This window comes from Podarcis bocagei (assembly GCF_964188305.1).
Source record: "Podarcis bocagei genome assembly, chromosome: 3".
Lineage (NCBI taxonomy): Eukaryota > Metazoa > Chordata > Lepidosauria > Squamata > Lacertidae > Podarcis > Podarcis bocagei.
The window spans coordinates 47,169,088-47,185,862 of record NC_138127.1 but is presented as its reverse complement, the minus strand read 5'-3'; the positions used below and the strand labels follow the sequence as shown (position 1 = coordinate 47,185,862).

The 16,775-nt window shown below is 38.7% G+C and overlaps 2 protein-coding genes across 5 annotated transcripts in view; one reads left to right on the top strand and one right to left on the bottom strand.

Moving 5' to 3' along the window:
* The first annotated feature begins 42 nt into the window (after nt 1-42).
* On the top strand, nt 43-8,459 carry LOC308583696 (uncharacterized protein). Its single transcript, XM_081187906.1, has 4 exons — nt 43-4,798; nt 6,501-6,562; nt 7,577-7,609; nt 8,158-8,459. Coding segments are annotated over exons 1-4 (339 nt in total). The 5' UTR covers nt 43-4,556; the 3' UTR covers nt 8,160-8,459.
* A 139-nt stretch (nt 8,460-8,598) lies between these two features.
* Nucleotides 8,599-16,775, bottom strand: part of PDE7B (phosphodiesterase 7B) — a 166,565-nt gene continuing 158,388 nt past the window's right edge. For all 4 annotated transcript variants that reach the window (XM_081187895.1, XM_081187896.1, XM_081187893.1 and 1 more), the window contains 3 exons: nt 13,755-13,851; nt 11,634-11,714; nt 8,599-9,765 (listed from right to left, as the gene is read on the bottom strand). In XM_081187895.1, the coding sequence (XP_081044021.1) occupies nt 9,548-9,765; nt 11,634-11,714; nt 13,755-13,851 (396 nt within the window). In that variant the 3' untranslated portion in view covers nt 8,599-9,547. The remainder of the gene's footprint in view (nt 9,766-11,633; nt 11,715-13,754; nt 13,852-16,775) is intronic.

Below are 16,775 nucleotides of genomic sequence, written 5' to 3'. Positions count from 1 at the left end.
GTATGAAGATTTGTGGAGAAATATAAGCTATATGCTATGTCATTCCCCTTGTAACTTACAGTACACTATACAGGGTGGAAGTGTTATCTAAAAAAAGTTTGCATCTTTTCTACCACAACCATTTAAACTCTGGATGCCCCGTCATACATGCAACCTAGATATTGCACAGCCCAGAGAGTTTCTGGATTTTACCCATAATGTGTGCTTATCAGGTTCTCCTCATGTATTCAAACCTTCTGGTGGACTCTTGCAGACTTTTGAGTGTTGCTTTTTATTTATTGTATTTTTATTTACTTACCGTATTTATATTTTTATTTATTTTCCCAGTTATAGTGCATTGTTCCTTATAATTCTTGCAAATGTTTTTTTTTGTGTGTGGGTGGCAAGCAGAGGAAATTTGGCTCAATATATTGGTTTCCTTCCCTGTGATTAAATTGCTTCCTTCTGATAATTTGTTACTTGATATTTTGTATTCTGTTCCATCATTGCATGGTTCTTACTCAAGGGAGAGATAACTTTTAGTTCTGTATTGATATTTGCATAGACAAAGACATTACTTGGCCTGTATCATAAATAATGTGGCCTGTATCATAAATAATGTGATAGCAGTAAATGCATGTAATTTGAATGTTGGCTATGTGTGCCTGCTTAGTTAGTGAGTGATGTGCCACTCTAGAGCTAATAGTACATTGATGTATGTTTTAGTATGTCACCTCTTAATTGTAAACAATTAGCAGTGTGTGATATATAGCCTTTTAATATTTAAACAGTGGGTTAGAGATAACTTGGAAGCCATGTATGGTTGGGTGTTTTTTGTGGCAATAATGGAAATTCTAGGACAAATTAAAAGATAGGCATTTTACATGCACTTCCCCACAAAACACACAGATTTCAATGCTTTTGAATGCATTTCCTCTTTTAATATGACTTTATTTACATAAAATACATATTTTTGTGCACAAGTTTTTTGGACCAAAACTATTGCAAAATCCAGAGGAATGTATGATTGCATTTTGAGCTGAAAGGACGATCGGAAAAATACGGAACAAATTCCTCCGTCATCCTGGTTGTGAAAATGGTGTCTCAGTCATATCCTTTACCATAGATGTTAATGACCAACCCATGTATCTTAAATGTGATTAACACATGCTTCTAACCACCAGAGGGCAAACTGATACTATAGCTTTGCAAAAAAAAAAAAGTTTTCCCTGTCTTCCATAGACAGCACCTTTTCTTCCCAGAAGCAGAGTTTAACAACCAAATACCTTGGTGTTTTTTTTAGTCTGTTGATATTCATGCTATAAAGTTTCTAGGTCTTCGTAGATACTAAAAGAACTTGAGCGTAGAAGGCTAGTTTCTCAAAAGCTGCAGTTGCCTGGTGATAAACAGAATTCCTGCATATCCAGAGGTAAATTCCCCTCTCTGTGGGCTCATTACCACATATTTCTCTACTATTGAGCTATGCCACTTGTTCTGTTACCAGTCCCCCGCACCCTGATTTGTATGGCACCCCCATTCTGTTGGTGTCTTTAGACGATTACAGCTGCACCAGCACTTGGAACTAGACCAGCTAGCTGACCAGCTATTTCTTAATGTAGTATTATGTGGACTGTAGTGACCGTGGTATTTCTTGTGTGAGTTCTTTGCTCAGTGTGCTTGCTGCTGTCTTCCCCTTCTCCCTGTGGTCTGTTAATATTTATCAGTGGAGTGAAATCTCTACAAGTGCTCAGTCCTCATGATGCATGGTTGTTCTGTGTCTTCTGGTGCTTGTGCGTCTCCTGATATTGTATGGGAGCTCTAACTCTTGGCAGTTGTGTTTTGCAGTTCTTTCTTACATTTCATACGGTCTTCTCTCCAAAACAAAAAAAACAATGCATTGCATGGCATAGAGTTACCATTGCCTGGCACAGAATTAGTAATCACCTCTGTAGCCTGGATTTCTTGGATCTCTGGATCCTGAGATGCAAATGGGACTTGAGGTTCCTTTATCTGGAGCATATTCTAGGGCTTATTTTTTATAAAGCAGAAGTGCCATCTGGTGATACACTGCTAATCATAAGAATTTTGGTGCACTAACATACCTCCCATAATCCAGTAATCTGCCCTCAAGTTATTTTTAGTATCTTAAATAATACATTTTATCTGATAAAACTTTTTGCTTCATCTAAGGAGTTTTGCATCTTTTAAAATACTGATGTTTTTTTCTACTGCATTTTACCATGCATTAAGCATTATTTCAAGTTAAATAAGTAGAAGGGGGAAACTCAGCTATAGAAAATATCATCATGCGAATAGAGACAGCACTTTGGTTGTGGTTTATTATTTTTAATTTGCTTATCTTTCAATTGATAAATGAGCATTGGCTTATATTTCACACTAGGGTTAAGATAGGTTGAATAACTTCTCTGTACTTGGTGTTGACTAACTTTTATATTTATGGCTATTTGATAAAACACACTGCACAGAACTCTGACACTTGGAAAATTATGGAGTGCAGTATGTTCTCAACTGCTGGAAAAGCCCGAAAATGGGATCAACATTTCTAGCATATTAACTCATAATGCAGATTGGCATAGGCAGCCCAAGTAACAAATGGCATGAAATTGAACGTTGGGCTATAGGAGTCATGTTACCCTTTCCCACCCTCATCAGTTTTTGATTTGGTAGTGGAGAATTTCTACTAGCAGTCAGAAATACATGGTTTGTTTCCTTGACTCACAAATATAAAAGTTATTATGATACCTCTGTGACCAAGAAGGGCTTCAAGAGATCCTGATTGGGGGGGGGGGATCCTGATTAAAGAAAAGTGAGAAAATAGGGGATGTTTTGACATCTAAAAGTTGAAGTGCACTCTGAGAACTTCTTACTAATTGTATGACGTGCTCTAAGAGGGCCAAACCACACGGCTTGCTGTGATAAGTATTACCCACTCCTGAACCAATTCTGAACTGTAGGGGGATTTTCAGAAATAGTCTAGAGTGTTCAGCGGGCTTGTAGAATTCAGCCTGTACTTATAAACAGCATCTGAAAGTGGCAAAAATTCTTGTGAAGATGCAAGCACAAAGCAAATGCTTGACTAAATTGGCTAAAATGTGAGAAATGCACATATGCAAACATCATCCTTCTGTATTTTTTTTATTAACAGTTATCTTTTGACATGAATACTTACAGCAGTATGTTAAAGATACAGTTTAGTTCTTGGCATCACTGCATAGCAGTCACAATTTCACACAAGGCCTTGTTCAGACCTAACACTAAACCACAGTTTGTCTGTTTAACTTAACTGTAGTTTGTACATCCAAACCCTCCCCAGCCACCTAACTATGGCTTATATACAACCAGGATATTAGAATATGAAACCATGGTTTGAAGCTGGTTCATGATTCTCTGCTTGCTTGAACTGTGTTTTTCATTGCAGCCAAACTTGCTATCCTGGGTTAATCCTTTTTGTTCCAGCCTTCTACCCCAGCCACCCACATGGGGTAAGAGTTGTTAGAAAATGCTCATGCAGCCAAGTGAATCTCACTGGCAGTTTTCCAGCTCTTTCCTTCATTCCTCCTCTGCCTAGCATTAGGGTTCCCCCCACCCATGCCATGCCAAGCTCTTCCTTTCCATCCTGCCAGCCTAGCTCCACTTTGCAATGAGAAAATTTATGCCATTTTTTTACTAGCATGTATCCAAGAGCACATGTTGAAAGCATTCCTTTGTTCTTAGCATCTTACCCCAATTTTAAAGACAAATGCAGCTTCACAAAAATCCTATCTATAGCAAGTACATGAAGCTGACCTTTGTTCTTCCCCATTTATGTGCTTTTGGCAGTTCTGCTTCTGGGAAACACTCATGACCCTTCAGTACTTAGCTCTCTGAAGTCCTCCTTTGGTCAGTATCATGCTATCACCATGGACTCAGGCAGTCCAAGGATGATTGCTCACTCAGAGTAATCATACTAGTACCAAGGTTTGAAGATTGTAAACAACGTGTGATAGCAATTATTGGGGAGAGTGTTTTTTTTAAAAAAAATTACATAAACACTCTGTGTTACTTTGTATTCCCTTGGAAAGATGATGTTGTTTATGTGTGTCAGCTGCATTAGCAATATTTCAGCTCTGCTGCTGTAGAATAGTAGTAGCTGGTGTTACAGAAGCAAAGGACAAGAAAGAGAGAGGGATTTTTATTGACACATGAAGAAAAGTGCAAAAGGGAACTCTAGAATATGAATTGCATTGAGGCGATACTTAGCCAGCTGTCCAAAGAAATGTCCTTGAAAGGGTTCAGTTGTTGCATTCATCAGTGCTGTGCAAAGATGAGCACTCTTTAAAGCTTTTTAAAATTCTCACCTCACAATAAGCACTCTGGGGTAGAACCATGCACTATGCTGTTCTACTATAAACTAGCCTCACTCCTAGATACAGATGCCACCCTTGGCTACTGGGCAGTCAGCAGCATTGGTGGCCAAGACAGGCTGCTCCATTGCTGGCTAGGCAGATCTTCTCTCCTGCTCCTGGAATTTCTGGAAAGGCATCTTCGCTGGCAAAGCTTCAGTAAGTGCCATTATCATGGTAGCCATGTACAAACATCAAGAGGACAAAGAGGCTGATGGTGACTGTACCAGAAACAACTGCTATATCAGCCTGAATGTGCTGTCAGATGCCTCAGAGGAACTGTGCAATGGGACCAAAAGGGCCGATGAATTGCCTGTGTATTTCCTACAGTCTTTTGAGGACTGGTTCACCACCTTCCTTAGGTTCCAAGATAGGAAAAGAAGAAGAGCAACCACCATCCAGAGCTCTAACTTCAGGTAAGAAACTTGACATAATGCAGACCTTGATAGGTCTGGAAGAAGTCGGAGTCAGGAATTGATTTTTAGAAAGTTGGGAGCTGACTTCAAATATGTTCAGGTATGAAACAGAGGTTGGTGGTTTGGGGTATGTTCATGTCTGTGGAAAGAGTCCATCTTATTATGGTTGGGTAGTTTGGTGTTTCATTTGCAGCTAAGAGGGTCTCTGGAGGCAGAAATTGGGCAAGAGTCTTTTGTGTTTACTGGGTGATTGGTAAAGCTGGGTGGGTGGTTCTTTCAGAGCTGGTGTCGGATGATTGAGTATCCACTGGAATAGTATATGCATCCCTTCCATTATCATCAGTCATGTTTGGGGGTGGCTAACAAATTTCAAAGAAATGGCCATGGAACTGCAGCGAGATGTCTTGCAGCAAGAAATTATTTTATTCAGGAGGATTGAGAGGGAAGGATTTAGAAATGTGTAGGGCATTCTAAAGAATCTGGGAAGGGAGGAAAAGTTTATGGCTTGTGTTTGGCATGAGGTGTAACAAGTATGTTCCTGCCCCATTTTTGTAGCTAGGTAGTAGTAAGAGAACCAGTAATGTGAAGGCCATGCCATTCCTTGACCACTGCAGGGGCAGCAGAGTGGGCAACAAACCAGCATTACACAAAACAATCCATGGTATCAATTGTGAACAAAATGCATGGCTTGGTAAACAAACTGGTTTTAACGAACTGTGGCTTGGTGTTATGCTCAAACACAATCTATTGCTTCCTTTCAGCTTAATGCATATTCATACACAATCATAGTAGCTGAAGTTTGGTCCTACATTTGGTTTTGTTAGGACCATGTGATACTATTTGGCGTAGCTTTATGTAAAAAGATGTGCTTTATACTCAAGTCTAACTTCTATTTGCATGTAAAATTTATGTACCTAAATATATATATGATTGAGTGTTACCAGTGCTATGCTCATCATCTGTTAGCAGGAGAGGAATGGAGCCAATTTTCAGTGACCCCCAAATTAAAAAATCTTCTTTGGCGGATCCCCCCAGCCCTTCAGAACAGATTTAGGGAAGCATAGGTAGGTAGCAGAAGGGAGGGGAATAATTGGAAATTGCCTAAATCTCTGTTTTGCTGACATGCCTTCCATCAGTTCAGTGGAGAGACAGCAGTGGATGCCATCCGCTGTGCTGAAATATTTGCCACAATACAAAAGCAAGAGTTTCTTTTTGCAGTATGGTTCCCACACAAATAAATGCTGTTGAGGGTGTCTTATGCCCATATCTAGCTAAAGAACTCAGACTCACCCGTGAATAGACTGCTTGGTACATGACCTACCAGAATAAAATTGTCCATGATAGCCATTCTTCCATTCAAAAATGAAAGAAGATAATGCCCAGATAAATCTTGTTTTTCAGACTTGGGGAGAACATCAACATACTCTAGAATTTTTGTTTGTCACTTCCAGGCAAATGTGATTAGGAATTGCAGCCTTTATTTAAAGTGTGTTTCACTGAAATCAGTGAGACTTCTCACAAGTATATGAATATAGTTTTGGACTATTTGAGTAAATTGCAGCTAGGGTTTTAAAGTGCACTGGTATCACAATGTGGCCCACTTGCCCACCTAAATTGAAAAAGAAAGGAATCTGATAAGAATTGTAGAAAAATGTCAAAGTGGAGTAAAATATTGAAACATTCAGTAATTTATCCTTTTCAGCAATCTGTTCATCCCTCTTTTATGGTTGACTTCAATCTTCAGAAAGACACAGAGATACCACGGTAGGTAATTAAGGTTAAAATAATAATCTATGGAATTCTAATTAGCTTTTTCTTATCCTGATATGTGGAAGAAAATCTTGAACAGTCTTTGCTATAGTTTTGACAAGTTAATGCTGCTATTACTATTTATATAAAGCTCCTTTCTTCACAGAGTGAAATGTGGCTTCAAAGTCCATTTTCACACTAATCTAAAGAGATCACACTAGTATTTTATTTTTTCAACCTAAGCTTTCCTTTCTGCCTTGGGACTTACTAAGGTTTACATTCCTTTGGCTTGGAGACTCTGTGGCTCTTGCTGTGTATTTCTTAGTTCTGGTTTTTGGCAAATCACTGATATTTCACTTCTTAATGCTTGCTTTTAGTATCTGTTTTTTAAACTAATGGAAGTAGCACTTCATGACATTCATTCACACAACCAGGTTTCTCCTACAGTAGGTTGTAATTTATCATGTGCTGGTGGCACGGATATTATTAAACGAACAGTGCACTCATCTGTGTCAGGGAAGCTGAGACACAAAAAACTGATTACCGCTCTAGCTGTGTGAATTGGCTATATGGAGTTACTATAGGCCTCATTAAGGCAATGAAAGTGTGGGTGTTTCCTAAGCACAGATGTACCATATCTCGTCCAGAGAACTCTGAGTTTAATCAAAATGTAATGCTGTTGTGTAGCTGTATGTCATAGAGTTCTTGAGCACTGTTGTTCAGTGAATTTCTTGCAGTACGTTGCAACTAAAATGTGTGCCTGAAGCTCTGTTTGCTCAGTACACTTTCTTCCACGTTGTACAAAGGGAGAAAAACCTTTATATTTCAATCTCTGAGCAGAAGTTAGCTCTTAATTTGACTTGCAAACAAAATGTTCTTTTGCATTGTTGTGAGTTTGCTTTTCTGCTGTGTTCCAGTTCAGGCAACACCTAAGATTTCATGGTAGTTGACTTGTTCCTTATTTTGATGATGAATTTTTTGAAATCAAAAGATAGTTAAACTTTAGGATGATTCACATTTCCATTGCAGGATGCATACAGAAGAATGGGCTGACGTGTAATTTGTATGTACTCACTTGCCTTTTGAAATTAATCTGTCATAGAAACTCCCTCATAATTGTATAACAGTTTGGTTATCATGGAAATTAAGCAGTACTTATGTAATAAGAAATTTTATGGTAAATCTGGAAGTAGATCACCTAATAGTCACATAAATTATATGTGACTAGTGTAAAAAAATAATGGATTGGATGATTTTCAAGATGATTTTTCTTTAAATTGTTAAACACATCACACTCTCAAACAAGTCCAGGAAATCTTGTATTTTTCTCTGAATTTCAGCAACCCAAAATAAGATGTAACTATCATCATGAAATGTGCTTGGTGAAGTACTAGTAGATAAGCAAAACCATTAATGGTTCTACTTGTATATAGGAGAAAGTGAGTACAGAAAATTTCCCCCCTATATATTCCGTAATCAGTTACTCCCATATTTCTGCTAATTTTGGTATGCAAAACTGAGTTCATGAGATTCAAAATGAGCTGTTTGTGATTGTTGTAGGGAGAGTACTTCTCATTATATGATAAAAAGAATGAGCTTATGTCTGACAGGAAATATGACTTTCAACAAATTTTTGGTGGGGTGTGCCTCTACTCCCAATGATTGTGGATACATCTCAGCATATTCAATTACTGCAAAATTTCAACAAGATCCATGACTATGATGAAGCCCTTGCTGATTTTCCTAAGTGTTTAGTTCTCCAAGCTTCATCGGGTTGCAGTTTGCCACCATGCTCCTAAATAAGGTAAAATTTTGTGAAAAATATGGACAGATCATTTGAAAATACAAGAAGGGTAGGGATTGGCAACAACTGAACTGAGGTGCAGCTTAACTAGAGCAGTGTGGCTTAACACTACGGAGCCGCAGGTGTATCAAGCATTTAAATAAATTGCCCTTCTAATCTACCTCGTGGGCAACTGAAAACAGGCTGGACTAAAATGAGATGACTTTTGATAGCCATCAGAAAGTAATGGATGCTAGAGGTTAAGGCCTTTATCTGCAAACAAAAGTGTATTAATAGTCTATCATCTTTACAAATGCTTCCAATACTAAAACTAACAGTATTTTGTTCACAGTGCCATTGTTTATATAGGTAGCTTTCCCATAATACTTTGTTATTTCGGTATGGGATCAGTAGCGCCTTATATGTACAGGAGACACACATGTGCGAATATAAACAGGTCACAGATACAGTCATCAAAAGAGACATCTGGAAACATTTAAACTGTACAACTCTTCCCTTTTGGATTTGATAGGAAATACTGTTCTTGCAGTGAGAAGAATGCCAGTCTTTTACCTAAAGTGGCATAAAATGGTTAACAAAATGGGGCACCACCATGAAAAAGCTTTGTGTACACAGAATAACCTTACATCAAGGTTCTTAGATTCCTTGTCCAGTGCACCAAATACAAAAATTAAAAAGGCTTTAATTGTTTAAAATGAGACGCTTTTCTCTTGCATGGCCAGATGTCCTTCTGACGGTGCTGGTGGTGGGTTTTAATGTGCAGCCCAGCTGCCAGACTGAAGACTGTACATTGTTCTAAGCTGTCATTCACAAACACACATCACAGCATGACCCAAAGTGAATGCAATAGATAACCAAGAATGCATTGGTCTTGCCTGTATCCTCTAATCCTCTTATTAGTTGGTACCTGCCTACTGCCCCAGCTTCAGCACTACTGAAAAGCTTCTCATTCAAGCAGTTTGTGATCAGAAGTGATGAATGGCTTCAGATAGTAAGATGAGGAAGTGGGATTTGGCTGAACTTTAGGACCAAACCCCGAAGTGGTGTAGGTTTAGTTGAGGAGGACATCTGTCGCTTTGGCTTTCCTCCCCGATTTCTTCGCTTCCTGCATTGTTGACCATGGCCCAACAGACCCCTTAGGGTTTTGTTCACTGTTGTGAAAGGTAGTAGCACTGCAGCAGAGTGCTAAGCCAGCACTATGGGGCTTCTCCTTCATTTAAAGTCTGTTCTTCATTTTCAGTCATTGGGACTGTGTGGTCAGTGCTCCTGCTGCTGCTGTATTGCTTATGAAGCAGACTTCTCCACTTGGTCTTGTTCCTCCTCAGATGGTTCAGCATGTTTTCAGATAAGGGTGTGTTCCCAGTAAAGTTGGCCCATTCTTCAAAGAGTGGCTCTACAATGTAGGTCATGAAGCCTGAGGGAAAACACGAGGCAGAGCATATCAGCAGCTAAGTCAGCTAGGCCTTCCCGCTAGTACAAAGCTTGAAATAAAACCTGTGGACCATGTTTTCTTCAGCAGTGATGGGGGCGGGGCAGGGGGAAGATGGCAACATTGGAGCCTCATGTAGCTTCAGGCCTTCAATTTATTTAAATTTAATGTAAATTTATTTTAATTAAGCTGACACCACCACCAGTTGCTTCTACGTCAACTCCTTTCTTCTGCTGCTTTCAGCAATGGGAATTGTCTAATAAAAAAGGGCAGTGGTAGACCACTTGAACTGTACGGACTTGCCCTATGCAGAAGCTTGAATTAGTTGTCTAATCCAATTTTAAGTTTAAATTGAATTAAATTTGCATTTGTTTAATTCCTGCAGAGACGTTGACCTAGCTTATCTATTAGTGCCCCCTGTCCTGAGAGCTTATTTACTAGTTCAGGAAGTCTTAGGGCTACTTTGCACAATCCAGAAAAGGATATTACAATTGTATATTTTCATGGTGACCACCGTTATAATGTGAACGGGAACTGGAACTGAGAATTCCTGATAAACATCTGTTCAATGTCTGAAACAGTAATTAGAGTTGGGCCATAATTTGCTGCAAACAGATTTCATGTGATGCTGCTACTGTTATAAAAATATCAGACATTTATCTTTTTGAATTTGATCTCTGTCTTCTTTGAGTAATTAAATATGAATTTACCCAGACACCAAAACAATTTAATCTGTCATTGATTTTAACCATAGCTGGTCCAACTTTTGAATACCCCAAAGCTCAGAGAAAAGTAGAAGCATTTCTTTGAGCAAAACATTTAAAGGTTATAACTATCTTTTTTTATTTGGCAGGCACAGGACCAAAAGACAGATAATTTATTTTTAACTGGAAAACAACCATTGAGTTATTCAACTAATGAGCCTTGTCCTTCAATTCTGTCCTAGTCTTAAGAGGACTTTGTAAATAGTCTATCCAGGTTTGGGGGAGAATGGAAGTTTTTTATATCTCAGTGACTTGAATCATTTGAAAGAGGTGAAGGTAAATTAAATCCTCCAATTGCTTATTCAAAATGTGCAAAACTGGGGTGCATCCCACCTCTCAACTTTACAGGCGCATGTGCTTTGATGTGTACAAAGGGGGAAAGGGGAAGATGTGGAGGATTCCTGGAAAACCACAAACAACTTGGTCCTTCACAAATACAGGATTTCAGATTTTGTTTCCTTGTTAAGTATTTAATTGAGGCTGTGTTGCAGAAGGCAAGTAACAAGGTTCATTTAGAGGTACTTCATGCAGCACCCTTTTTTACTCGGTTGGAGGTCATGAATTCTGTTTTTTTAATTATAGCTGTAATTGTAATGGAACCAATGTCTGTCCCATTACACATAGATTTTTCTCCTCAGAACGCTGAAAGTGATTTGAAAACAGGAACACTGAGCATGGTGTCTACATTATATCTACTCCTTCCGTAAGGAGGCTTCAGGTGGTGGTGGGACTATTCTGTTTCTTCAAAATTTTGCAAAATGGGTTTTGACATAGCAACAGGACATGGGGAAAGAGCTATTACCACCACATGGAGCTCTCCATCTGCTGTCTGTTCCCAGCCTTAAAAATGTCTGAGGCTTCATTTTCATATTTAATCTTTCATTTGTCTGACAAAGCATCAGATCATGCGAGTGAAAGATTCCATACGGCTGATCTGCCCTGTATGTACCTTTTTTGTATATACTTTTTTGTTGCAGCTTAAATTTGTCTCTTGGATTGTTTGCAAAACTTAATTTGACTAAATAATCTATTTGTGCTTCATCATTTGGTTTATGATCAAGCTAATGATTGAAGGCATTGCATACTCACCAATTTGTATACTAGGTATTGTGTCTTTCTGCTGATTACAAAGAGGGCTTACTTCCAAGTCAAATTTCTTCTCCAGGTCACCTACCAGAAAGAAGGAACAACTTTTGAAGGCTTATCTGGGTGGTTGCGGTTCTTTTGTGTCTGTGTGATATACAGGACACAGGTTAACAAGAGTTTAGAAACATCTATTAATATACTAACCACGTTTGAGGCTGTAAATGTGCGTGCAAACAAACAAACAAAAAGCTTTGTCATTGTCTAGTACTCTTGCACTGCTGTCTAAAAGACACATTGTAAATAGCCTTTACAAAACCATGCGTCCTAACAGTGCTATCCTAAAAATGTCTACCAGAAGCCCTGCTGGATCAGATCAAAGGCCCATTAGTCCAGTGACATATTCTTACAATATTTCTACAAACCAGGTAATGAGCACATCAGCACTCTCCCCATGTCTGCTCCTCCTCAGCAAACCTGTATGATACTGGTAGTATCCACTACCAGTAGCCACTGATCGCCTTATTTTCCATAAATTTGTCACTAAACTAGTGCTCCTTATTACATTTTGTTGTGAATTCTACAGTTTAACTATGTTGCAGGAAGAAGTATTTCTCTTTCCCCTGTCCTGAATCTCCCACCATTCAGCTTCATTTGATGAAAATGGTTTCTAGTATTTTTAGAGGTGGTGGAAAACTTCTCTCTATCCACGTTCTCCACATGATGCATAATTTTATACATCTCTATCATATCCCCCATTCATCTCCCTTTTTCCACACTAAAAAGCTCCAAATATACCTTTCTTCACAGGGAAGTTCCTCCATCCCCTTTATCATTTTGGTTGCCCCTTTCTGAACCTTTTTCAGGCCCTTTCCAGCTTTATAAGATCCTTTTTGAGATGGTACAATCAAAACTACACAACATACCAAGTGCAATCACACCATAGATATGTATGATAATCTGATATATGTAAGGTTTTTCTCTCTCTCTTCATTTCTTGCCTCTAATATCTTCCTTGATTCTGCTTGCTAGCCTCTTGGCTTTTATGGGATACTCAGAAGGAAGTCCCATTGAGTTCCATGGGATGTACTCCCTGGTAAGTGTTAATTTCCCCTAGGAAATTTTACTTAATCCTGGTTTGTGTCATTCAGTTACTGGGTTGAAGATTCTTAGACTTTTGAGTTTCATAGATTAATGATTTTAAAATTTAATTTAAAACAACAACAACACACATATAATAGAGATTTTGTAATGACTTGTAACTTACCAAATTGTGATTTTGTATGACATGTTTGCAATGCCCTTTTGGAACAATTAGGACTATGTGAAGCTCAATGAATAAAAGATAACATGAAACTGTGTGATCTACTGGCATCTCCCTTGGTGTGCCTGACAAGTGCATTCTAATCATTAGCAACTCTAATGACATGCACAATGCTCAAAATGATACCTCACTTTGGAGGCAAGTAGAGATTTGTCCAGAACAGAAAAGTTTCTGAGTGAGTTGGGTTCATCTTGTCCTCAGATGTTATCATACCGTATAATGTGACCAGGTACCAGTAGACAAAAGCTTGTCTGAAAACCCTTCTGCAGGTGGTTTGTCACTTGTAAGGACTGCATTTTAAGAATGATACATGCTTGCAGGCAACTCAGACATCGTTGCCCAATATCTGGTAGGTAAAGGTAAAGGGACCCCTGACCATTAGGTCCAGTCGTGACCGACTCTGGGGTTTCGGCACTCATCTCACTTTACTGGCTTCCGGGTCATGTGGCCAGCATGACTAAGCCGCTTCTGGCGAACCAGAGCAGCGCACGGAAACACCGTTTACCTTCCCGCCGGAGCGGTACCTATTTATCTACTTACACTTTGACGTGCTTTCGAACTGCTAGGTTGGCAGGTTGGCAATATCTGGGAGTCCAGCTAATTAAACAGCCTTAATTCTATTAACTTACTTCTGCCCTTTAATCCTAGCCACTTATTCAACGAGGCCTCAATTCTCTCAGCATATTTTTGTGGGAGGCTTAAAGTAAGCATTGGGCACTGTGGGATAAGTAAATGCCATTTCCCATTAACAAAACCGGATTGAGTGACTGGAAACACAAAGTGAAATGTATGAGCCTGCTGACCTTGCCTGTAGAATTCCTCACAAACCCGTTCGCTCCACTGTTTGCTCATCTCCCAGAGCCGGCAAGGATTGCAGATGTCTGCACACTTTAGCGCAATCTGGAAATAAGGACAAGATGGTATGAATGACGCAGTAAAAGATACTGCAATCCATACATTCAAAATGAATGTGTAGTATAGGACTAATGTCTGTTGTGCCAAGAACATCACTAGTTTATGGGCACAAGGATTGCTCAGTCCAGTATTAAAAGTTTAATTCAGCACATTTTTTGGGAGTTACTAGATTTTTCATAAATAAGAATAAAATTGAAAGGGGCGAAACTTCAAATGAAATAAACACACAACTTCAAAAGTACCATCTAAAAGCAAGTGTCCCCCACTCCTAATAATCCACAGAATACTTGGGTCAAAATAATAATAATAATAGTGATGGTATAAAACAAAGTCAATTCTAGCCAATAGGCTAACATATAGAGTTCTGTTTTGCATAAAGCAAATACATTGTCTTAAATGTTAATTAACCATTTTTATGGATCCAGGTTTGTCCATGGGAACCTTGGTACCTGAAAATTTCCAGAATGCTTCTGCATTCTGTTTTTATTCTGCCATATATGATACATTGACTTTGGTATTGCCATTGTCATGATTTTCTGCTTAGACTCTAGAGATGCGTAACCCCGAGTTTCCTCCATTTGCCAGGTTTGTTTTCCCACTTTGTGACATAACTTGGCTCCTGTTCAGATATAGATCAGATAAGACACCCTTTAATTTCAGGTGCATAATAATTTTTAGCTGGTTCTGGTCTTAGATTTGTAGATTGTTGCATGATATGCTATATACATCAGGTGTTTCCTGAATGTTCTACCCTGAATGTTCCATGAGCCTCATTCAGGTGGCCCGCAGCAGGTCTGTGAATCCAGTCTTTTGAAAACTTTGACCAAAAATAGACGGAGCACAAACTACTTGATATGTTCTAGCATAACTTCAACCTTTTAAAGTTTCTGATACCTTGGTAGTCCTTATATTAGCATTGCTACTTAATTATAATAAACATCAGTTCATTAATCATTTCATTAGATCTTTCAATTAAATAGTCTAAATCCTGAATTAAACCTCATAAGATATTAATCACAAAATTGATCAGTTGATTGAACAGCAAGAGCATTCATACCCAAATACTTAATTCTTGATACGCTATTCATTAAGCAACCAGAAAGTGCATTACTCAGTTTAATCAATTTGCTCACTTCTAAATTTTACCCCCACAAGTTGTTCATCAACATCAGGAATTTTCCTTCTGAGGTAGAATGCTTTAGCCTATATACTTTGGCTAAAGACAAAATCAGGAAGACACTGTAGGAGAAGAATGCTTGAGTACCATGCTTTGGTCCTAGTGACTTATTTCATTGGGTGAGGGTATATATCAGGACAGCTGTTTTACGTTGTGTGACTTGTTCTTTTTATGATTACTAGGTGGCTTTTATTCTCATTTCCCTCATCCCAAATACTGCTTCTGATCACACATGAAATATCTCAGCCCCTGTGAGGAGGAGTTCATTTTGTTGTCTCCTTTTATCTTTCATGCAAATATGGCTATGCCATGAACATGTGAAATACTATTTTGGTCAAAGAACATTAAGTACAAGGTGTGAGAGACTAGAAGCAAGATAGACAGGTAAGCCTGTAATTATGCTTCGGAAGAAGCAGCATCTGCTTCGTGATTTGTTCCTCTGACTCCTCCACAGTAGCAGCTATGTTAAGCAGTCTGCAGGCGGGCTTTCCATTTGAAATGGAATAATGATCTAAGCTTTTTTTAAAAAAGCTAAAAGCTATGAAGTAGGAGGCATCTTCTACTGTCATTTCTTTTGTTAAGCAATCAGCGCAAGTTATATTTCAGGTTAATAACCATAATAGTGGGACCTTAGTCTGAAGATCCTATTACCTACTGCATTACAGCTAGAACAACCAATTTGAGTCTTTCTGAGCCTAAATTAGATTTGGCTTTGTCACTGCCCTCTGAAGAACAGCCAAGCGAGACGTGATAGGTAGAATGTAGCAGATTAGAAATATTTAGGGATGGCTTGGCATTCACTTCTAACAAAGTTAGGGGAAATGATTCTTGATACTGGGCAAAAAGAAGGGCTACCAGCTTCTTTTCTGGCAGGGATCTCCTGCCTTTAGTAAGATGCCTGATTAGCAGAAATTGCAGAAGTGAAATGCTTCCTAGTTGGAGTTACGTTGGTTGTCAAAGCTTCACCTGCTGAATTGTGCATGGCAGTCTGCTTAGATGTTCCATGAAGCACATTAGTAGTAGTATGCTGATAAGATAAATAATAAGGCTAACTAGGTGCAGGACTGTACCGTATCATTTTCATAGTTAACCGGACACCAGCCATTGATGCATAGTAATATGCAGCATAATTCATTATAACTTGAAGTTCACTGTTGTCTAAATGGCTTTAGGATACGTCTCTCTGGAATAACTTTCAGTGCACACTTGAGTAAGAAAAAGTGTTAAATACATCTTTTCTGAGGAGCTACATCAGGTAAGTGGAGAGGAATAGCAGCACACTTTAACTGCTGTATAGTAGCATCTAGCATCTCTGCTGCTATAATGGTATAAATATTCAATAAAGTACAATCCAGAGCCTCTTCTATAATGGAAACAAAATGCATTAAGGGTGAGGCTTTATTTTAATAGAACAAGGGACTTGTATATTTTTGCTGAACTTTTTAGAAGTGGGGAATATCCTCCCACCAAAAATAAGTAGTTTAATTGCAGCTTTTTCTACTCAGACATCATCTGCAAAATCCATTTAAGATATTCATGTGATGCCATTTATTTTTGCTGGTATTTCTCTGTAAAGGGAAGATATTTAGAGCAGAACTCTGTCTCAGTAACAAAGGCTGACGTACCTTCAGCCCCAAAGTTTACATGCTGCATTAAATGTTCCCATAATATATGCAGCCAGATCCTAGTTTAAAGCAACAGAAAATGGTTAGAATTTGGCTGGCATGCTGAC

Bases quoted from the DNA above. Each gene is read 5' to 3' on its own strand.
- LOC308583696 (XM_081187906.1), top strand. From the start codon at position 4,557: ATGGTAGCCATGTACAAACATCAAGAGGACAAAGAGGCTGATGGTGAC. The intron at 4,799-6,500 runs GTAAGAAACTTG...TATCCTTTTCAG, and splicing joins ATCCAGAGCTCTAACTTCAG to CAATCTGTTCATCCCTCTTT. The intron at 6,563-7,576 runs GTAGGTAATTAA...TTTCCATTGCAG, and splicing joins AAAGACACAGAGATACCACG to GATGCATACAGAAGAATGGG.